General features: G+C 39.6%; 1 protein-coding gene across 1 annotated transcript in view; it reads right to left on the bottom strand.

Annotated features, from left to right (window-relative positions):
- msna (moesin a) overlaps positions 1–24631 on the bottom strand; it is a 35170-nt gene extending 10539 nt beyond the window's left edge. The window contains exons 1-7 of the mRNA XM_060913004.1: positions 24367–24631; positions 9108–9191; positions 5999–6094; positions 4469–4591; positions 4198–4349; positions 3993–4076; positions 23–169 (exon numbers count right to left, since the gene is read on the bottom strand). Of these exons, the coding sequence (XP_060768987.1) occupies positions 23–169; positions 3993–4076; positions 4198–4349; positions 4469–4591; positions 5999–6094; positions 9108–9191; positions 24367–24378 (698 nt within the window). The 5' untranslated portion in view covers positions 24379–24631. The remainder of the gene's footprint in view (positions 1–22; positions 170–3992; positions 4077–4197; positions 4350–4468; positions 4592–5998; positions 6095–9107; positions 9192–24366) is intronic.

Raw genomic sequence — 24631 nt, 5'->3', positions numbered from 1 at the left:
AGGGGACGTTCAGAGAGCGTACTTGTCGTTTTGTTCGTAGATGTTGAGTCCGAGTGCATCCACGCCCAGCCACAGCTCCGTGCCTTTCTTATTCTTAATGCTGAAGTAGTTCACGCCGTACATCTCCAGATCCTGAGCGATCTTCAGGTACTCCATCATCGAGTCCTCCCTGACACACACACACACACACACACACACACACACACACACACAGTGTTACTACTTGTGTGGTACCTCATTAAAAGGCTGAGCAAAATGATATAAAATCCATAGTGATAAATTGTGTCACAATACACTTTTCTGAGAAATCATTTTCTCAAAAAAAAAAAACGGACACAAATTCAGTGTTAAGATTTTGTAGTGAATCTTAATTTAATTAACTGTTAATTATGTTTACAGGTTTATTTTTCTCCTTTGTCCCATTAATTATTTTTTATCTTTTTTAAATACATTTTTTTATTTGAATTATTTTTTGTAGACATTACATAGTAAAGGATCAACAATTTTTTTATTGTCGTGCTGGCAGTTTCTTAGCAAACACACACACACACACACACACACACACACACACACACACACACATTCTCTCTACATTCATTGGATATGAGCAATCATGCACTCTGATTGGCTACTCTACTACTAGGCTATCAGCTCATATACCATAAGTAGAGAAAAACAAAATGGCAGTGTGTGTTGCTGAACCAACCGAGGATGAAGTAAAAACTCTACTTGAAAACAAAACCCCAAAAATTGTTTTCAAGTGTTTAAAAGAAACAGAAATAGCTAAAAGAATCTAGTTTGCTCCCCCCAGTATCTCCTGTTCCACACTCCAGCCCAGTCGGTGGCAGTAATGCACCTTTAAGTTGGTTTGCTAACCGCCAAAAAACCCTAAAGAAGAAAAAGAAGAAAAAACCCCAAAATACAAAAAAAGCAAAAAATATGAAATATGGAATGAAAGTATTTGATAGTAAGAGCGTATCTTTTTATTTTTCAAGAATTATTATTTTTATCGCATTTTTCACAAATTGCTCCTGTCATTTCACCGGTTTGTTTACATTCTAAATGGAAATTATTTTGTCAGATGTTTTGTATAAAGTTTTTATTTATCGAATTTGCAAAAAATACAAATAAAAATGCTCAGTTTCTCAAAATCCAGTGAACGTGGATAGAATAAAACAGTTATTCCACTCAATCTCGTCGTACATGGATTACAGACAACTTGGTGCTATGCACCTCGTCAGCTATCAGCGCATGTACGACTCGATTTCGTGGAATAACTGTTAAATATATCGTGATATGATATTTTTGTCACATCGCCCAGCCCTACTCCATTACACTATCCATCAGAGACTAGAAATGATTTGACACAACGTTGGAAACCAGTTGGAAGGAAATAAAAGTCTGGTTAATGACGTTCCTTGCGTAAGAGAGTGGACTCTGCAGACAGGAAACCCGGAGTATAAATAAAACCAAGCGTCTTTTTATTTTTAACATTTTCACAACAACCTTCTACTAGATTTAAAAAAATTCTCCAGGGGTTTTCCAGGCGCATCTTTGGACACGGCGGCCTGGTGTCAGGTTTCCCTGTAGCTGGGCAGGAAGTGAGGAATTCTGGACAGGAAATGCTTAGGTTTAGGGTATACCATCTTGAACTCCCACTGATATGGAAAATCATTTTATTCACTGTTCTGGAACAATTTAAAGTTTTTTTTTCCTTTTATATCATCTGAAATACTTTGTACACAGTACAGTACTGACATCCAGAGTAATACTTACAGTCTACACCAGGGGTTTTCAAAGTGTGGGAGAGTCAGCCCCCCCTCGGAGAGCAAATAAACAACAGCCCCCACACACACACACACAATTTTTGTTGTTGCTATACTTAATGTTCCATTCGTATTTTTAAAAAATGGTTGTTGTACAAATTATTTTTTTCTTTTTCACATTTTAAACATCTGTGCTTTTTAAAACATCTTGTTTTACACATTTTAAACATCCCATAGCATCGTTAGCTAGCATCTCTTGGCAGACAACACACTGTGGCAGTGGAGCATCTTCAGATCCAGTCCATGAAAATCCAAACTTTAAATAATCGTGGTCATACTTCCTTCGTTTTTCAGTCCCCCAGGATTCTGCGGGCCTTTTTTGTGATTGTTGCGGGCTAAAATGTCTGATGTTGCGGGGGGGTTTCCAAAAAAATTGCGATGAAAGTTGCGGTGTTTTTTAGGTTTTTGTTGCGATTACATTGCAGGAGGAAGTGAAAGTTGCGAGAAATTGTTGCGATTTTCTCTTTTTGTGATTAAAACTGAGTGATATGTTAAATATTAAGTTATTACTGAAAAACTATTGATTAAAAAAACAAAGAGAAATGGTCCTATAAACAACTTTACCAATATAAAAGATTACCAGGACTACAAAAATGCAGAAAAATAGGCTTTACTTATCCAAATGCACCTGTTGGTTCAAAAGTTAAAGTGCAGAGAACCTCACAGCACAACATGAAGTTACCTTAAAATATAATATAAATGCCTCAGCTTTTATGTAAGAAAAAAAACTATTAATACTAGTACTGTGTGCAGGCAGTCTCTCCTGAAGACTAAATTAAACAATAATTATAAACTAATAAAATAAATGGCTCAGGCTTCATAGAAGAAAAAAACAATTTGAACAGAATCTCACAGTATGATGCTGAAGCTGCCTAAACAATGGAAAATAAAATACCATTTTGGCAAAAATGTTGGCATCCATTAATTTCTTGTATTAAGTAAAAAAAAATAAAGTGTACAGTCCTTCAGTGTAAACATAACACACTTTCAGTGTTGCCAGATACTGCTGACGTTTTCCAGTCCAAAATATGTTCAAAACCCGCCAAAATGCACTTGAAATCGCCCAATCTGGCAACACGACGCGCATGCTGCTTCTCTTGAACACACGGAAGTAAGGCGGAAGGTAGTTTGTCGACGTCACCTCAAGACGACGCCAACGATTGGTCAAATTTGCGGGAAAGTTGCGGTGATTGGATATAATTGCAACACCGCCCTGAATTTGCGGGGATTGGTTGAATTTGCGCTGAAGTTGCAAATCGCAACATCCTGGAGGCTCTGGTTTTTTGCTTGGCCCAGACTTTGTCTCCTCACTCACTGTAGCTTTAGGTACTAAAAACCGATCCATTTTGTCTCTCACGTTGCGCCCCCCTGAAGAACTCTGGCGCCCCCCCAGGGGGGGCGCGCCCCACACTTTGAAAAGCCCTGGTCTACACTATGTTATAGTACTAATATGTAGTATTATAGGAGTATAGTAGCTACATTTATAAAGAACGGAGCAGTATATCGCAGTATTGAGTAGTTTGCAGTATGTCATATAATATGACATCATCGTTCTACACACTGTATATGAAGTATTGCATCCTAAACACACACTAAACACTACATTACTGCAATATATTATGACTATCGTATAACACACTGCATGCTCACGCTTTCATACTCTCCATGAAGTCTGTTATATCATTTATATAAAGTGTGTCTATAGAACTCGGAGTCTAATATGCCATTTTTCATTTCATGGTCAGATGATGAAGTCTGGAGTATTTAGGATGCAGTGTGTCGTGGAGATGTTCAGCATGTGATGTTTAAGGTGCTGTGTGTGGTGTGAACTCAGTGTGTACAGTGGAACGTGGAGTACAGTATTAAATATTTCATATCCAGTGTGTTTAATAATTAATTTAGTGGATTATTATTCAGAACATTGAGTACTGAGTACAGAGTCTGTAAATATTTAGTATTCAGGATATTGTATAATATGTTCTGTCGTGTTTCGTGTGTAGTGTTGAGTGTGTAATGTGTGCATTTAGGATGTGAGTTATTGAGTACGGAGTTTGGATTAATGAGTGTGTAGTGTTTATTAAACTGTGTGCCATAAGAAGGATGGAACATTTAGTATATAACACGCAGCTCTCACTGTAGAGTGTGTATCATGCAGTGTGTGTGTACCTGAGCATGCCCTTGTGTTCCTCATGCCACACCTGAATTCGCTCCTCCCACTGTTCCTTATTCAGCTTGTGCTGCTCCAACACTCTGAAAAACACAACACACACAATTTTACACACACACACACACACACACACACACACACACACACACACACACACACACAGAACATACAGAGAGACACAACCAGACAAACACACACACACACCTCTGGGGGAGGAGCTTGTCACTGGACAGGTATCCAGGTGTGTGTACATCCTTGTTGTAGTCGGTGTATTTGGCCTGTACGGCATACGAGGCGAGTAACACGGCGGTCTCAGGGGGGCAGTAGATATCATCATTCAGAATTCCCTCCTTCACCTACACACACACACACACACGTTCTCACTTTACACACATCCCTTTACAGTTTCAGTATGAAGAATATTATATATAGTTTATTCTCTCCACCACCCACCCACACACACACACACACACACCTGCAGAAAGAAGAGTCTCTGCGTGGCCTCCTGGATGAGCTCCTCAGAGACGTCCTCTGGGTAAAACTTCGCCCGAAACTTAAACAACAGCGGGCTCTCCTTACGCACATCCTGCGCGGTCACCTACACACACACACACACACACACACACTATCTGTCTGTCTGCATGCACGTGTCCTGTTCTCTCTCTCTCTCTCTCTCTCTCATCTGTTTTTCCGCTCAACACCTCTTGCAGTTGTGGCTTTATACAGGCACAGATTACTGTGTGTGTGTGTGTGTGTGTGTGTGCGTGTGTGTGTGTGAGTGAGAGATGTGTGGGTTTGAAAAATGCTGACACATTCTCTCTCTCTCTCGCTCTCTCTTTCTCTAGTCTTTCTCCAGAATGAAACTCATTTAATTTAATTTATTCTGTCCGTCAGTGAGACACGTCTCTGAGTTTATTGTTTTTATTTATATTTATGGAGATTAACATGTGATAACAGTGAACAAGCTGCGATTTTGTCTTCCTTATTTCACACATACATAGAAGAATTACTTGCACGATTTGGCTATGTTTAAACAATGTTGTCATTTTTGTTAAATTTTTTTTTACATTTATAATATTTATTTGAAAACTAGTAAACGTGTCAAAAATAGCAGCAATAAAGCATCGCTCTGTCAGTCATGAAGCGAAACACTCAGCAGATGCTCCTTATAATCCCTGGAGGACCTCAGCATGAGGAAATGTGTTCAGTTTCCAATTTCAAGGTTTTTAATGAATGTACAGTATGTAAATTACTGGAGGTGATTGGTTCGATATTTTGCTTCAGACGCGATGTTGATGATCACCTCCGTTTATTTCACTTGACCGGTTCTTTCATTCTGTATGTTTTTTTTTTAATTTACAAAAATCTATTTTTACATATCTTTTCTCTGTGCATCACTTATTTTGCTGAACGCATCATTCAGAGGAGCAAAAACACTTTATAATTATGAACAAAATCAGATTTTTAACAAAAAAACTTCTAAAGGGTTCAAAATGAAAGAAAAAGCGAATGATATCACTGTATCTCTTTTATGTTAACTCTTTGAAGTTTTTCCAATTCTAGAACGTCTTGAGAAAGTTTTAGTGTTCTAAAATGTCCTTAGAAATCTCGAACATCTTTAAGATTGTACAACGTTCATAAAATTCTAGTCTTACAGTTTCTGGAATGTTCTCGCGAATACAGAATGTCTTCAAAGGAATTCAAAGGACGTAAAAAAACAAAAAGAAGTCAAGAGAATTGCATAATTTTGCCCATGCATAACAAGATGAAAGTATAATTCTGTTTATTTTGTCAGTGGATTTGCATATTTTATGTGCGTGAATATTTATTTATATATTTTATATTTATTTCAAGTGAATCTTATCACTGCTGTTCTCGGTGTTCTGACACACGGTGATGAACTTTACACTCCAGTGTTAAATGCTAGGCCTGCAGAACATCTCACACACACACACACACACACACACACACACACACACACACACACACACACACACACACACACCTTCTTGTTGAGTTTGAGCCAGGTTGGGAAGCCCTTGGTGTCCTGGTACTGCAGGCCAAAAAACCAAACCTCCCTCAGGCCGATGGTCTTCACCACCTGCACACACACACACACACACACACACACACACGAATAGAAATAAATGACTAATCGTGTACTCACACTTACATATGCAGGGTTTTATATGAAATATGAACAAATACAAAGAAGATTTTAATGCACATCGTTACACATATATTAACACATGAGCGAGAGATAAAGAAGCTCCTTCAGCTGTAAGACAGGAAGCTGTGACTCAGAACACAACTGTGGAACAGCTTTGCAGGGTGTGTGTGTGTGTGTGTGTGTGTGTGTGTGGTTAAGAGGAGGCTATCAGTGTGGGATAGTCTATCAGTCGTATCCTCAGCTGTTTCACAGGAATGTGTGCTGGAGTGACACTCTCTGTGTGTGTGTGTGTGTGTGTGTGTGTGTGTGTGTGTGTGTGTGTGTGTGTGTGTGTGTGTAAAATGTGAGGTCCTGTCAGTAAGCGGTTTCTGGGTGAGGTGTGTGCATGTGCTGAGTCATGGTATAAGTGTTCACACACACACGAGAAATAAAAAGGAAGAGACACAGAGAGAAAGGTGTGTGTGTGTGTGTGTGTGTGAAAGAGAGAGATGAGTGAGGATGGGGGATGGACTGAACCTGTGACAGATGGTGAAAATGCCAGCTGTGTTTAAATGCGCTCAGTAAACACATTTTTCATCACTGTGTTTCTCTCACTCACATGCTGACCTCACATCGCCATCATACTCACAATACTCGCTCACTGTATTCACAATACTCGCTCACCACACTCACAATACCCGCTCACTGCACTCACAATACCCGCTCACTTTACTCACAATACTCACTCACTTCACTCACTCGCCATGGTCACAGTACTCGCTCACTGTAGTCACAATACTCGCTCGCTGTGCTCACAATACTCGCTCACTTCACTCACAATACTCGCTCACTGTACTCACAATACTCGCTCACTATACTCACAATACTCGCTCACTGTACTCACAATACTCGCTCACTATAGTCACAATACTCGCTCACTATACTCACAATACTCGCTCACTGTACTCACAATACTTGCTCACTGCACTCACAATACTTGCTCACTATAGTCACAATACTCGCTCACTATAGTCATGATACGACTCAAAGCTTGCTTTCTTGTTGTTAGCTTGCTAATAAATAAGCTAGCTAGCACTACAACAGGAAGCCTAGCTGGCTAGCATTGCACAGAAGTTGTTAAACACAAACGGCTAAACAGCTAGCTAGCCGAGCAGTTAGCTAACATCACTCTGTAAAGTATTAAAATGAAGTAAAATAAATAATTAATAATAATATAAAACTAGTTATCTGAAAGGATAAATACTGTTAGCTAGTTTTACAGGTGTAGCTTAAAAATCCTGTCAGAAATCCTGTCAGGTTCAAACATACTCGCTAACTAGCTAACACAACCTGAGATATCTCTCTCTCTCTCTCTCTCTGTCTGTCACTTTCATCTGTCTGTCTCTCTGTCCTTCCTTGCTCCCCTTCTTTCTTTCTCTCTGTTTCTGTATCTCTTTCTGTCTGTCTTTTTTCTCTCCATCTATCTGTCTGTCTGTCTCAGTTACTGTGTGTGTGTGTTTGTGTGTGAGAGGGCGAGAAATGAAAGGTTGCGCTGAACAAAGCGTCTCATTATCATGTTAAAGAGCGAGGTATTTCAGCGAGGCGACGGGCAGAATGAGTAAGAGCGCTCGGAAAACGAGGGGAGGGACGGCAAGGGGGGATGAGGACAAGGAGCCTGAGGACAGAGAGAAGACTGGCATGTGGATGGAAAAAGGGGAAGACAATTGTAGGGAGGAGACGAGAGAGAAACACAGACTTCCTTTTAAACAAACAATTTACAATCTATGAAAAACAGCTAAAGTTCCCTAATAATGAACACACACCCTCAGAGAGAGAGAGAGAGAGTGTGTGTGTGTAATAGAGAGAAACTGGGGGGGTTTCCAAAGCAGCATTAACAGTGAAAGCTACTCCAGTTTATCTGCTGGAGTGAAAAATCACACAGATCATTTCAAACCTCTGAGAAACCTTCAACCACAGCGACAAAATCTCATCAAAACTCCAAATCCAATCCAATCTAATCTAACCTAACCACTCAGTACATCACCAACAAAAACTAATCGTTCGTTACTCAGGAAAGCACTAAAAACATGAAAATATTAAATCCTTAATCTCACTCACTGAAACACTCAAAGCTCCTGGAAAAAAAAAACACGAAAAGCTAAAGTCACTAAAATCACACAAACATTCAAACCATGTAATAAACCCTTCAACACTCACTCACTCAACATCAACTTCAGAAACATCTCAAAACAACTTCAATCAATCACTAAAGCTTTCCAAAGCAATTAAAACCTTCAATAAATCATGACAAAGTCTTGAATTTTGAAAGTTTCTCAAAGAGCCACTCAATTAAATATAAAAACCTCTCCAAGAATTACTGAGACCCTCTCAAAGTAACTCCAAAACCTTTAGACCACTAAAATTACAAAATCATGACAAAATGCTCAATAAATCACTGAAAATGAGTCGGAATCACAGGATTAAACACAACACCGCTCTATTACTCACTCAAAACGCCAATCAAGCGACCGAGTGGGTGGAGCTACATCAAGAAAGAGACTCTGGAAAACAACGGTGTGGGCGGAGACTGTGGAGAAACGTTGACATGACTGTCATGCCGTTCACACCCACTCGCTTCTCATCACCACAAGTCAAATTTTACACTTGAGTCATGATTACGCTGTAAGCCTTGAAAGTATTGGCACCCCCACAAAAGGTGGGCTTAAGCAAAACATTTTGGGAAAATAATGAACTCTAACCTTCCACTGAAGCAGATTTATTATCAGAAGAAATAAAAACATGGATCAAAAATGAACACCAGTTGAATTTATTTATGTAGAGTAAATTTACTTGTGTTAGATATCTGCTGTATTGACAAAAAAAAATTACAAAACAATGTTTTACATCATTTTTATTTTTGCCCATCATTACTGATACGGCCAATAATTCTGGAGCTCACACACACCTGATCAAAAAGCTGTTTGCCGGTGGTGCTGTGCAGGATGGCGAACTCCAGCTCCGCATCCATCGTAGTCACACGAACACTGATCTGAAAAAAGAGAGAGATAGATAAACAAACAAACAAATAAATAAATAGATGTTTCACCAGAATAATTAATTAGCATTTTAATTGTGAGCTCAATTAATGAATTAAATATAACTCAAACACAAATGAAATTGATTTATTTTTATTATTTATTATTGTAATATTTATAATAAATTATTTTTATGTATATAGTTTAATTTTGTTTTTACTCAGCATTGGAAATATTAAAACGCAATTAAATTAGCTTATGGGGTTTTTTAAATGATACAATTACATTTGAATTCAAAACAAAAATTCATTGAAATATTTTGGTTCCAAAAGTTTGATGAATAATTGTGAATTACTGGATGAATGACTGGCAAAAATATGATTGAAAAAAAAGTTTTTTTCTTGACCATGCAACCTCCTGACTCCACTCAAAAAAAAAAGGGCCCAAGTTAAAAATTGTCCTTTTTAAACAACTGAGAGAGAAAGAAAGAAAAGAAAACCAAAACACATGCGAAAGTGTTCTGAGGACTGAAAAAAACCAAGAGATTCAGGTTTTATCAGTAAAACTCCTCACCTGATGGAGCAATGTGTGTTTATCTGAAACAAATATTTCAGTGTGAAGGAGTGTGAGGGATTAGTGTGTGTGTGCCTGGTACTCTCGGCTCCTCGGGGAGTCTCGCTGTGCTAACATGATTGATCACGCTGTGGAATTCTGTGTAATATAAAGACAATGGGAGGAAGCTGAGAGAATCACGTCCTCTCCTTGCTGCACCATGAACTCCACACCATATCCTGCTGCCGCACCATCAGCCAATCACAAATCACTTCCTGTCACTGCAGGAAATCAACAACAACCTGACACTGTGTACAAATTAGCACTGTAGTGCACCAGACTACAGCAAATACCTTTAACTGCACCGGCAGGCCACTGTGGGCGTGTCCCAAACCACACACCCTATTCACTATAAATACTTTCACAGTGGGCGTGTCCCAAGCTGTAAGCCATATTCACTACAACTAGAGTGCATTATGGGTATTTTTCACCATCTTGGTCTCTTGGTAATTTCCTTGAGTTAGCATGTTAGCTAGCTAGCAGGTCAGCCGATGTGCATGATTTGCAAGAATGTTAGATTCCAACAACATCTCACCAGAATATCAACGTTCTGAATGTTCAGGGTCAGAACACAAGTTTACTGGTCCTGTACACACACACAAAGTACTGGCATTAAGCAATGTGTGTGTGTGTGTGTGTGTGTGTGTGTGTGTGTGTGTAAACACTGAAGGCTAATACAGCTAATATCACAGTGCTGAGAGACAGGAAGTGTTCTCACTCTGCTCTACATTTCTGTCGCACACTTCCTGTCTGTGCTGCTGTGCAGATGTCTCAGTGTTACCCTACTGCTAAGTCAGGTCACTGAGAAACCTTCCATGTGTGTGTGTGTGTGTGTGTGTGTGTTATCAGTCATTAAATAGAGCCACCAGTATGAGGAGACTGTAAACACACTTTATTTTATTAAGTTCCGATACGCAGAAACGTGGATCATAACGTGTCAGTCAGTGTTACTGATTAAACACAGCAGTGCATGTGAACGAGCTCAAAGCGCTGTGTGTGTGTGTGTGTGTGTGTGTGCTGCCAGACCACAATGCCTCGCTTTATCTACACACTGTGAGCCTGATTATAGACCCCCCCCACACACACACTCCACTCATCCCCCTCCCGCTTATTCAGAGTGTGTAGGGAGTTTCATGGTCTCTCTCTCACACACACACACAGTTAGGGTCTTTTTTGTGTTCATCATGATGTAATTGATAATAACATAATTAGAAATACTGAGAAACAGAAAGAGAGGGAGAGAGAAAGCAGGAAAGAGAGAGGACGGGAGAAACACAAACAAAGCGATAAAGTGAGGGGGGAAAAGAAGGAAGACAAAAGACAGATAGAGAGACAGACAAAGAAAATAAACCAGACAGGGAGGGAGAAAGAGAGACTGAGGGACGCAGCAGGAGAGAGAATGAAGCAGACAGTAAGGCAGAGAGAGACAGGGAGACAGACATACAGAGAGTGAGACAGGAAGTGAGAGAGAGGGGAGTGGTAGTGAATCAGTGAGAAAGTTCTTCGTGTTCTCTCCCTGTTCCACTTTGCTGATGTAACACTGATCTCACACACACACACACACACACACTGTGTGGGTTAAATATTGTTGGATGTTAAAAGATTTTTATTATCAGCTGACCATTCACAACGCTGAATTCTGTGTGACATCATTCTGTCTGATTCATCTTTCTACTGTACAATGAAATGACAGGAAACTCTCTCTCTCTCCGTAGGTGTGTGTAATGGTCCTCTACCTGTCTCACTCTCACTAGACCTCTAAATCTTACTCTCTTTAATCCTCTGTCTCACTTTTTCAAGTCCTTTTTACCTGTCTGACTCTCTCTAGTCCTCTCTGTCTCACCCACTGTCTTTTCCTTGCCTGTATGCGTCTGTTTCACACTCCCTAGTCCTGTCTGTCTGTCTGTCTGTCTGTCTGTCTGTCTGTCTGTCTGTCTCTCACAATGTTTTATTTCCACAAGTTTGGAAAATTCATCTCATCTGGTTATAACCTCATCATTATCTGACATCATCTCTCTCTCTCTCTCTCTCTCTCTCCTTCCCCTTTTTCCTCCATTGATTCTGCCTCATCATCTGCCCTGTCTCACTCTCTGTCTCACCCTTTTTAATCTTGTTTCTCTACATGCGGTCAGTAATCTATGAATAACACAGTAAAGTTGCACTGACACTGAAAATCTAAAGAAAATAAGAGAAATAAAATCTGAAATGGATTCATGGTTCACTTGTGAAGTGAAAATCCGTCCCATCTCTCATCTCTCTCTCTCTCTCTCTCTCTCTCTTCAGGGCGGTTTCAGGGTAAAAAATAGTTTATTTCTTCATCAAACACTCACTATGAGTGTCCACTTCTGCTTAGGGTGTGTGTGTGTGATGGGTGTGGTCCGAACTGCGAGGCCACCAGAGTTTCTGGTGCTATTCTTAGCACATTCGCTCAGCCCTCTGTCAAGCTCACACACACACACACACACACACACACACACACACACACACACACACACACACACATTTATGCTGATTTTTAAAGCCCTTACAAGGCACAACAAAAAGATTGTGTCTCAACATCATGAGTTCAATACATTTTTCACACTTTTTGTGTATTTTTTTAATGAACTAACATGACCAAAGCGTCTCATGTGATGTGACTCCCCAGCTGTAACCATGACAACGCTCAACAGTCTCAGCTCGTATCAGCGAACTAACTCGCCTCGCTTGCTCTGTAGATCAGATTTATTATCCTCAGGGATGTAAAGTAAAACTGGGCGATCTGATGATGTAAAATCGATATGGTGATACATTCGGTCACAAAATATGCTTTCCTGAGATATCGTGAATATCATGAGTTCATTTTACTCAAAATAATGATTTATTACAAACCAACCAGGCAGCTGATTTTGTACTTGAACTTCAGAATGGTAAAATGTTTCAGTTTTTTTCTTTCTCTGTGGTTTTTAATAATTAAAATGCTATTTGTTTAAATAAAAAAAATAATTATGTTTGTAGACATTAAATTAATACCATAAAACTATTTTTTTAGAATGTTAGAAATTTCTTATTTAAAAAAATCAAACCTAATTATTTTTATACGAATCTGGTTTTTCAGAGAAATGCCTTTAAGAATTGTGATAATATATTTTTTGCCACATTGCCCCGCCCCTAATGAGGAGCTTGTTTGTTTTATTGTAGCTCTGGATGCTTAAAATTGAGACTTTGTGGGGGAAAAAAACTGTTTTTCATCAAACATGATCAAAATAATACATTTAGAAATATATCAATATATAAAACCTGTAACACAAAAACATTACAAAACAAATGTTAGACATAAAATATTTCACAAAATATGAACAAAAAACTGGCGAGTTTTAGTAATTAGTAGCTATAGATACAACTCAAAAACAAATAGGATTCTTAAATAAACGTTAAATATCACCGTGATAAAAAATTGTTACAAATTTTTTACACGTCAACGCTTTTGACTTGGAACAATGATCAAAACGTGATATTATTTCTGTAGAATCTGCTACTGACTCATGTTTAACCAACAACATTATTGATATCTACTCAAAAACATCAACTTAACAGCTTCAACTAGCCACCTAGCACAGCGAGCTAAAAGTAAAAATTAAAATTAGCTCGCTAACAATCTGTGAGTCATTACAGTTAGCATTCTACAGAGACTCAGGATTAGCTTTTGTAACATCATCATAAAACATTGTCCTGACTTTGAATAAAACGATTTTCATTTACAGTACAACTCACACACACACACACACACACACACTTAGACTCACGGCTTCAGTGTTAGCAGCGCAGTATAGAAGTTCCTCCATTCTGATATGTGAAGAGTCCAGAAAGTTCTCCCAGAAGCCTACAGCGCTGCTTTATTAAAGCTCGTTAATCTTACACAAAGTGTGTGTGTGTGTGTGTGTGTGTGTGTGTGTGTGTGTGTGTGTGTGTGTGTGTGTGTGTGTTTAATTCCCCCCATGACTTTCTCCTAGACATTTTTGTTTAGTCCATAATCAGGTCCAAAAGTCCAAAAACAAGAATTTCTTTCCATAATCATTGTTTTTATAAAATAATCACGACACTGAAGAGCCTTAAAGTAATAAAACACTGTGTGTGTGTGTGTGTGTGTGTGTGTGTGTGTGTGTGTGTGTGTGTGTGTGTGTGTGCGCACGCGCAAGATAAATGAAGATTGTTTTATTCAAAGTCAGTACAATTTATTATTGATTTAAGAATGACATCATTAACTTTTTATCCATATATCATTACGTTTAACTAAATAATTCCCAGCCATTCCTTTAAGAGCTTCAGAATCACAGCTTCCTCCATCATGTTACTGAGAAACCAAGAAGAAGAAGTGTAAACTCCTCTATCCTGAAGATGTCAGAAAACTTAAAGCAGATATGCAGAGCCATGGCCTCACTTTCGTTTATAAATGCCTTGAGACCTCAAGAATGGCACAGGAATAGTTTTAAGCGTTAACAATAAATCTAATATAGTAATTTTTACGATTAAAGTGATTTATATAGGTAGCGGTCTGAGTGAATGACCTTGACGTCCATAACGTCACAGCAGGAAGTCTATCGGTCTCATTGCCATCTCCGCTATACTAAAACACAGAGCTGACTGCAACTCCGATCCTCCATTTTGAGCTAATTTATCGCCATGCCACGTAGATGTGTTGCTGGCCGGTGCAGCAACACGACAGGAGGTGGATTTACGTTGCATTCACAGCCCAAGAATGTTCAAACTGCAAAGATTTGGACGCATTTTGTGAGAAGTTCACGGGCACATTGGGCGCCTACGAAGTGGTCTCTCCTCTGATCTGCACATTTTACTGAAGACTCGTACGAGACCTCTGATCTGTTGAGGAGCGTCGGCTATAAGCCCGGATTGAAAGAGGGTGCAGTACCAACAATTAAAGGAAAAGAAAATTACAAGAAAGGAAAGTATTTGTTTTATTTATTTATTTTTTTAAAAGGAAAGTAAGTTCAGTTGCACCAGTCCTCCCGGAGTGAGCTGAGGGTTGTTGGTAAAACCCAGGATGGAACAGGACGGGACATATCGCTCAGGCAGTGACCTCCCCGCGGTTGTTGCTAAAACCGGTGACGTCCCGTTCTGTCCCGGGTTTTAGTAATTGCCTGAGCCCAGCAGTAATGGCGGAGTACTCAGTATGGAGAAAATGGTGAATGAGTGGAGCAGCCGTCTGATTTCTAAACTGGATATCGCTGCCATCTCGCCCTTACGTGGAAGAAGCGAATGAACAGAGAACTGAACGAAGAACTGAAAGTCAGATTGTTTCCAAAACAATTGGCTACAAGGTCGGCCTTCAAGACGCGAGAACACAGACGGGTAAGCTCCGACTCTCATTTGGATACAAAACAACAAAAACCAGTTGTTTCCCTGCGTTTAGATTAATCCATGTAACTTGTATTGTGTGTTTAAGTTAGCGGTATAAGATTATTTAATTTGCTTCAGAATGTGATTGTCTCAGTTCATCTGATTATTTAATTAGTCTTTTGCGTTTTATCAGTGAAAATGCATGCGTGTACATGTTCATTGCATAAGTTATAACACCCATCCTGTTTTAATGAGAGTCAACCCACAATCAATGAAGTCAAATCAGTCTTAGCTGAGCGAGTCGGTAACGGGATTTCTTACTTTCACCATAAATTGTTATTTATATGACTTTGGTCTATAGCTGTAAAAGGCCTCGGCCTTAAAACCGGTTCCCACTGTGACGTCACGCGCTCAGGGCTGGCTGGCTCAGCGGGGCAGCGCCAATCACAACTTTGCGGTCGATTTTAACTCTCAAAAATATTTTTTTTTATTCCCATTTATGCAGCATACAAGAGTCAAGGATGGAGATACTATCCACTCAGGAACTTATTTAAAAATAAAGGCTCTGCGTATCTGCTTTAAAGTTCTAGCTTCACCCTGACTGTTACACAGCGGTCACACTGAAGACTCCTTCCACACATGTGGCATAAACGTTGTTGCTATAGAAACAGTAATGTATTAGAAGGAGGGCGTGAATATAAACCTGTGATTTGTTGCCACAACACTACAGTCAGAGCTGCTGTTTTAGAAAATCAATCAACACCTTCTGACCAATCAGAGTCCAGAACTCTAAAACTGTCACATTGGAGCAGCACTGATTTAAAACCCGGGAGAAACCAACACACACCTATCAGCCAATCAGAAAGCAGGATATTACTGATCACATGGGGGAAGGTTTAAGAGAGAGAGAGAAAGAGAGAGATTAATTTGGGGCAAATTTAGAGGACAAGGCGCCAGCATTCACCATTCAGTGTGTGTGTGTGCTCTGTGAAACTCCAAATAAGGCACTATGCAGCGACGCAGAACAGGAAACGGTGAAACAGGAAGTGAGTTCAGCAAAGAAGCCTTGAGTCACTGGGGGAGACTCTAAGAAAGACAGGCAGACAGACACATGATCCCTGAAACACACACACACAACCCAAAAAACTTTACACACACTACACACACACGACCCTAACACTTTCTCACACACACACACACACACACACACACACACACACACGACCCAAAAAACTTTACACACACTACACACACACACAACCCTAAAACCTTCACACACACACACATACACACACATGACCCTAAAACGTTCAAACACACACACACAACCCTAAAACCTTCACACACACTACACACATACACGACCCTAACACTTTCTCACACACACACACACACACACACACACACGAACCTAATACCTTTAAACATACAACACACACAACCCTAACACTTTTAGTCACACTACACACGACCCTAAAACCTTTACACACACACGACTGTAAAAACTTTAAACACACTACACACACAACCACAATACCTTTACACACACACACACACACACGACCCTAAAACCTTTACACACACATGACTGTAAAAACTTTAAACACACTACACACACAACCACGATACCTTTACACACACACACACTACACACGACCCTAAAACCTTTACACACACATGACTGTAAAAACTTTAAACACACTACTCACACAACCACAATACCTTTACACACACACACACGCACACACGAACCTAAAACCTTTAAGCACACTCCACACACAAACCTAATACCGTTACACACACTACACACACGACCCTAAAACCTTTACACACACCACTGACACGACCCTAAAACTGTTACACACACTACACACACAAACCTAATACCATTACACACACTACACACACTACTCACAAGACTCTAAAACCTTTACACACACTACACACCACAACCCTAAAACCTTTACACACACTACACACAAACCTAATACCGTTACATACACTAAACCCTAATACCTTTAGATACAATACACACACTACACACACAAACCTATTACCTTTACACACACTATACACACAACCTTAAAACCTTTACACACACAACCTTAAAACCTTTACACACACTACACACATGACCTTAAAACCTTTGCACACACTACACACGACCCTACAACCTTTACACGCACTACACACAGAAACCTTGTACAGTTACACACACTACACACACGACCCTAACACTGTTACAAACACTACACACACTACTCACATGACAATACAACCTTTACACACACTACACACCACGCTACAACCTTTACACACACTACATACAACGCTACAACCTTTACACACACTACACACGATGCTACAACCTTTACACACACTACACACATGACCCTACATCCTTTACACACACTACACATATGACGCTACAACCTTTACACACACTAAACACACAACCCTAATGTGTGTCAAGGTATTCTACTGTAATACCTTTACACACACTACACACATGACCCTACAACCTTTACATACATTACACACACAAACCTAATACCGTTACACACACTACACACAAAAACCTTATACCATTACACACACTACACACACTACTCACATGACCCTAAAACCATTACACACACTACACACACTACTCACACGACCCTAAAACCGTTACACACACTACTCACATGACCCTACAACTTTTACAAACACTTCACACATGACGCTACAACTTTTACACACACTTCACACATGACGCTACAACCTTTACACACACTACGCACACAACCCTAAAACCTTTACACACACTACACACATGACCCTACAACCTGATTACATTTTTTAAATTATTTATTAGCTTTGCCATAGCAAGATCTATATATGTACATACATTATGGCTGGGAAACCATGGCAGCTTGTGCCAATTACAGTGGCCCCATGTGGGAGAAACCGGAGCACCCGGAGGAAACCCACGCAGACACAGGGAGAACATGCAAACTCCGCACAGAAAGGATCCCGTCGGCCACGAGGTTCGAACCCAGAACCAACCTTTACACACACTACAGACATGACCCTACAACCTTTAGACACCCCACACACATGACCCTACAACCTTTACACACACTACAGACATGACCCTCAAACCTTTACACTAGGGCTGTAACGATATGCGTATCGAAATCGAAATCGCGATACGCAGAGCCATGATCCGTATCGCGATACAAGAAGGCAGAATCGCGGTACACCCTTTCAAACGTCTCCTCAGCCCAAAAACAGAGGCGCTTCCAAACTTCAATTTATGAATACTTTACTTTTTATTTAAATTACATTTTAAACTTACTTAAATTACTTTTATTTTTTTATATCTATTAGTAAGTCGTTTTTTCGCCGACCTGCGACAATCTTCTGCGAGTCACGCAACGTCCACACTCGCCACTGGCAGAGCATTCATTTCTTTTAAGCGGTCGCCATTCTGGTTGCGACGCGGGGAGCGAATCTGTAAACAAGCAGCTCATTGGCTGGCTAGGTGTGCCACAAGCCAATCACAATCACTTGACCGGAAAGGCATGCAGTGTTGCCAGATTGGGCGGGTTTAGGTGCTTTTTGGCTGGTTTTGAACATATTTTGGGATGGAAAACGTTAGCAATATCTGGCAACACTGAAGGCATGTGTGCTTGGGCGGAAGCCTTCTGCGGCAGTTACATTTTGACACGCGAGCAATGTTTCACTATAAAAATTCCGTAATTTCCATCTGTTTTCCGCGATCACAGAAAATCATTGGCCCTATGAGAGTGAGACAGTGAGAGAGCCACCCCCCCAAAAAAAATCTTAACGGATTTACACGATTTGGAAAAATGACTTTTTCAGAACCGAAAAAAACAGAGCTTCCGGCTCAACAGTATTATTTTGAGAAATAAAACAATCTTTGGATATACATTTGTTCATTTTTGCATACATATTACTCATTCTCTGCAGTGGTCTGAATTATTTGTTATTAAATAGTTAATGTAAGTAAGTAAATGTTAATAAGTCAAATTTACTACTTTAAAAAAACATTTTTTTAAAAATCGTGGGCGTATCGAATCGTGGGTCAAAAATCGCAATACGAATCGAATCGTGAGTTGGGTGTATCGTTACAGCCCTACTTTACACACACTACACACACTACAGACATGACCCTACAACCTTTAGATACACTACAGACATGACCCTACAACCTTTACACACACTACACACACAACCATAAACCTTTACATGCACTACACACATAACCCTGAAACCTTTACACACATGACCCTAAAACCTTTACACACACTACACACATGACCATAACCCTTTACATGCACTACACACATAACTCTGAAACCTTTACACACACTACACACTCAACCATAATAGCTTTACACACACTACACACACTGCACACACAATCCTAAAACCTTTACACACACTACACTAAAGCCTTTACACACACTACACTAAAACCTTTACACACACTACACTAAAACCTTTACACACACTACACTAAAACCTTTACACACTACACACACTAAAACCTTTACACACTACACAAAAGCCTTTACACACGTAACCCTAAAACCTTTACAGACGTGACCCTAAAACCTTTACACACACTACACTAAAACCTTTACACACTACACACACTAAAACCTTTACACACTACACAAAAGCCTTTACACACACTACACTAAAACCTTTACACACACTACGCTAAAACCTTTACACACACTACACTAAAACCTTTACACACTACACACACTAAAACCTTTACACACTACACAAAAGCCTTTACACACACTACACTAAAACCTTTACACACACTACGCTAAAACCTTTACACACACTACACTAAAACCTTTACACACTACACACACTAAAACCTTTACACACTACACAAAAGCCTTTACACACACTACACTAAAACCTTTACACACACTACGCTAAAACCTTTACACACACTACACTAAAACCTTTACACACTACACACACTAAAACCTTTACACACTACACAAAAGCCTTTACACACATATTCCTAAAACCTTTACAGACGTGACCCTAAAACCTTTACACACACTACACTAAAACCTTTACACACTACATACACTAAAACCTTTACACACTACACAAAAGCCTTTACACACACAACCCTAAAACCTTTACAGACGCGACCCTAAAACCTTTACACACACTACACTAAAACCTGTACACACACACTACACTAAAACCTTTACACACACACACTACACTAAAACCTTTACACACTACACACACTACCCTAAAACCTTTACACACACTACACACACAACCCTAATACCTTTACACACACTTCACACACGACTCTAAAACCTTTACATACATGAGCCTAAAACCTTTACACACACTACAATAGAACCTTTACACACACAATCCTAAAACCTTTACACACACTATACTAAAACCTTTACACACACTATACTAAAACCTTTACACACACTACACTAAAACCTTTACACACACTACAATAGAACCTTTACACACACTACAATAGAACCTTTACACACACAATCCTAAAACCTTTACACACACTATACTAAAACCTTTACACACACTACAATAGAACCTTTACACACAATCCTAAAACCTTTACACACACTATACTAAAACCTTTACACACACTATACTAAAACCTTTACACACGCGACCCTAAATCCTTTACACACATGACCCTAAAACCTTTACATACACTACACTAAAACCTTTACACACACGACCCTAAAACCTTTACACACACTACACACACTACTCTAAAACCTTTACACATACTACACACACAACCCTAATACCTTTACACACATTTCACACACGACTCTAAAACCTTGACACACACTACACACTCAACCCTAAAACCTTGACACACACTACACACACACGACCCTCAAACCTTTACACAGACTACACACACTACAGACATGACCCTACAACCTTTACACACACTACACACGCAATCATAAACCTTTACACGCACTACACACATAACCCTGAAACCTTTACACACATGACCCTAAAACCTTTACACACACTACACACACGACCATAAACCTTTACACGCACTACACACATAACTCTGAAACCTTTACACACATTACACACTCAACCCTAATAGCTTTACACACACTACACACACTGCACACACAATCCTAAAACTTTTACACACACTACACACACTAAAGCCTTTACACATGCAACCCTAAACCCTTTAAACACACGACCCTAAAACCTTTACACACACTACACTAAAAGCTTTACACTCACTACACACTCAACCCTAATAGCTTTACACACACTACACACACTGCACACACAATCCTAAAACCTTTACACACATGACCCTAAAACCTTTACACACACAGACACACATAAAACTAAAACCTGTACACACACGACCCTAAAACCTATACACACACTACACTAAAACCTTTACACACATGACCCTAAAACCTTTACACACACTACACTAAAACCTTTACACACACGACCCTAAAACCTTTACACACACTACACTAAAACCTTTACACACACACACACACACACACACAAAACCTTAAAACCTTTATATATATATACACACACACACACACACACACACACACACACACCACCCTAATACCTTTGCACACACTTCACACACGACTCTAAAACCTTTACACAGCATCCTAACACACACGCACACCAGATATAAAATGCTAAGACACACTCTAACTCTCACCTATACATATTCTACACAACTCTATATAAATTCTACACACACATTATCGTAAATTCAACACATACTCTACTTAATTTCATACATCACATGTACACTACTAAACTCAACACGTACTTGATACATAAACTGTACACACACACTCCATATGTAAATTTTACACATACTGTTCTTACTTTACACTCTACTTAAATTCCCCACATACACTACTTTAACTTGACACAAGCCATATATATAAATTCCACAGATGTTCTACACTTAAATTATACATGCACTCCATATATAAATTCTACAAATCCTCCACTTACATTCTACACATATTCTATACATGAGTTCACAGGATTCTACTGTAAAATTCTGTTATAAATCTAATGAACATTCCATTTGGATGGAAGTTCAAAATAAAATTAACTAAGCATGTTACAAATGCTGATCTGTAATTTTCCACTTTCTAATCCAGGAAAATGGAGAAGTGGTAGATTTTAAACGGGAGATGACCTGACAAGTGTGTGAAATCTGGAGGCTCATGTCAGGTCAAAAGGTTTCTGAGATCCTATCAAAGCTGTTCTACTTCTGCAGTTAGCGTTAGTGATCAGACACACCTTGTATTTTGACATTTTCTAACAAACTTAGCTGGATCTATTTCACAAAATCGAAACGAACTACACAAGCATGAGCAGGATATGACGCTCTTGATGTCTGAGCACGTAAAAGGCGGGCGAAATCTCCTGTGACATTTTATCCTCATGCACATGTCTACTCATCGGTTCTGAACTTCAACTGGGAATAAACACTTTCCAACCATCTTTAAACATGCTGTTTTCATCAACAATGTCTGTTATCACTAATCAGACCAGAACGTGTCAGTGGAACTTACAGTTATTACAAAAATTTTATTTAAAATATTTTTATATAAAAAGTAATTTTTGTTTACCTCAAATAAAGTATAATAAAGATTAGATTCAATGAAAATGAGTTTCTGCTAGAGAAGCTGTAATGGGATATGTTTTTTAAATAGAATTGCTAAATTACAGCCTTTTTTTCTCGTTACTGTTGTTTTTAATAGATAAATAGATCCGATCTGTGATGGTACTTTTTTCAGTGCACCGATTTTCAGACAACCGCCATGAGCTAAATCAGCGATGTGAGCCAACAGGAAGTAGTTTAGAGTTTCATCCGACAAAAGTTTAAAAAGTTCCTGTTAAAAAAGTTGAGAGTGCTTTGGTTCGAGGTGACGTGTGTGTGTGTGTGTGTGTGTGTGTGGTTCTGATGTAATGACATGGAAATAAACTATGGAATTTTTTTTAACTTTTTTGTCCTTAACTGTTTCAAATTTGCTTCATTAATTCGTCAAATCACGCAAAGACTGCAGAAATAATGACAGAGGACTTGAACTGGAGTCACTAAAGTGCACATTTACGCCAGTTTATTAAAAATGTTATATTCTCTCAATCTGGCAACGTCCGTCTCTATGCGGTTCCTCCCAATCTGGCAACCCTTGTCACCGAGTAACGGTTCCTCTGTGTGGGCGCTGAGCAGCAGCATCCCCGCGGTGCCCCGGAGCGGCCGCGGCCGCCTTTACACACCGGGAAAGCGGCTGGGCTTTGTGCAAAAGCGAAAATAAACACACCCAAATCCAGTACGTTTCATTTTTTTGTGAGTGAATTTGAATAAAACTGAAAAAGAACTGCTTTCATCACTGAGAGGAGAATTAGGGCTCTGAGCAGAATTAGCATAAATGCTACACGAGCTGCTGCTGCTGCTGTTGTTTTTCTGAGCCACAGCTGAGATTGTGTTCAGTGTAATGCAGGCGGAGAGAGAGCACCTTCACAGGATTCAGTTACAGTTTTAAAATGACAAAAACGTGAACAATAAAACATTCTGACAGAAACCCAGAGCTGCGAATCCGAGCTGAAGTGGAAACACAGGCGAGGAGACACGAGACGGAGATCAGAGAGGAAATGTCACGTTTTATCGCGAGAGTTTAATGATCCTTTAAAATGGACGAGGACAAAAGAAAAGAAAATGAGTGAGAAATAAAGGAATAACCCGAGCCTGAACCATCACGGGCGGTTTGTAGATGAAGCGGAAGGACAAGGGAGGACGCTATTTTTAGCTCTCGACGATTTATTCACAGCTTTACTGAAATAATATCGGGTTAAATCGGTTCCTCTCATCAACTAAACATCATATTTACCTTTAAAGGGTTCAGAGATGCGCGTTTATTTCATATTAATTCTGTGATTTCTCTCATCCTCGAACAAGAAGTTACAGTTTGGCCCAGTCTCAGATTTTATGCGATTCTTTCTCCGAGATTAATGGAATGAGTTAGTTTAGCCTGTGGAGGGTTAAAGCAGTGCGGTTCTGATCCAGAGCCTCCAGCCCAGCCCAGCCCAGCCCAGCTCCGGGCGACCCGGATTCCCTCCGCTTTCATTACCAGCCAGAGGCTGCAGACAGGACTGAGTGCTCACACTTACCGTTTTCGGCATTTTTGCTCCTCTTTGTTTCTTTTTTTATTTTATTTCAAAACTATTTATTTTAAAAGGACAATATGACGTCAGCAATCAGCTCCTAAAACAACAACTTCTCCATCCAGCGATGATGAGGTCGAGTTTCTCTCCGCGCTTTCACCCGCAAACTTTCGCTTTTCTCCCTTTTTCTGGGTTTTTCCTCTCTTCTCCTTTTCAGTCGCAGTGTGTGTGTGTGTGAGAGAGAGAGAGAGAGAGAGGGCGCTTTTTCCTT

Source organism: Neoarius graeffei, chromosome 28, assembly GCF_027579695.1.
Source record: "Neoarius graeffei isolate fNeoGra1 chromosome 28, fNeoGra1.pri, whole genome shotgun sequence".
NCBI lineage: Eukaryota > Metazoa > Chordata > Actinopteri > Siluriformes > Ariidae > Neoarius > Neoarius graeffei.
Note: the sequence above shows the minus strand (reverse complement) of the source record. Positions and strands in the feature narration are given on the sequence as shown.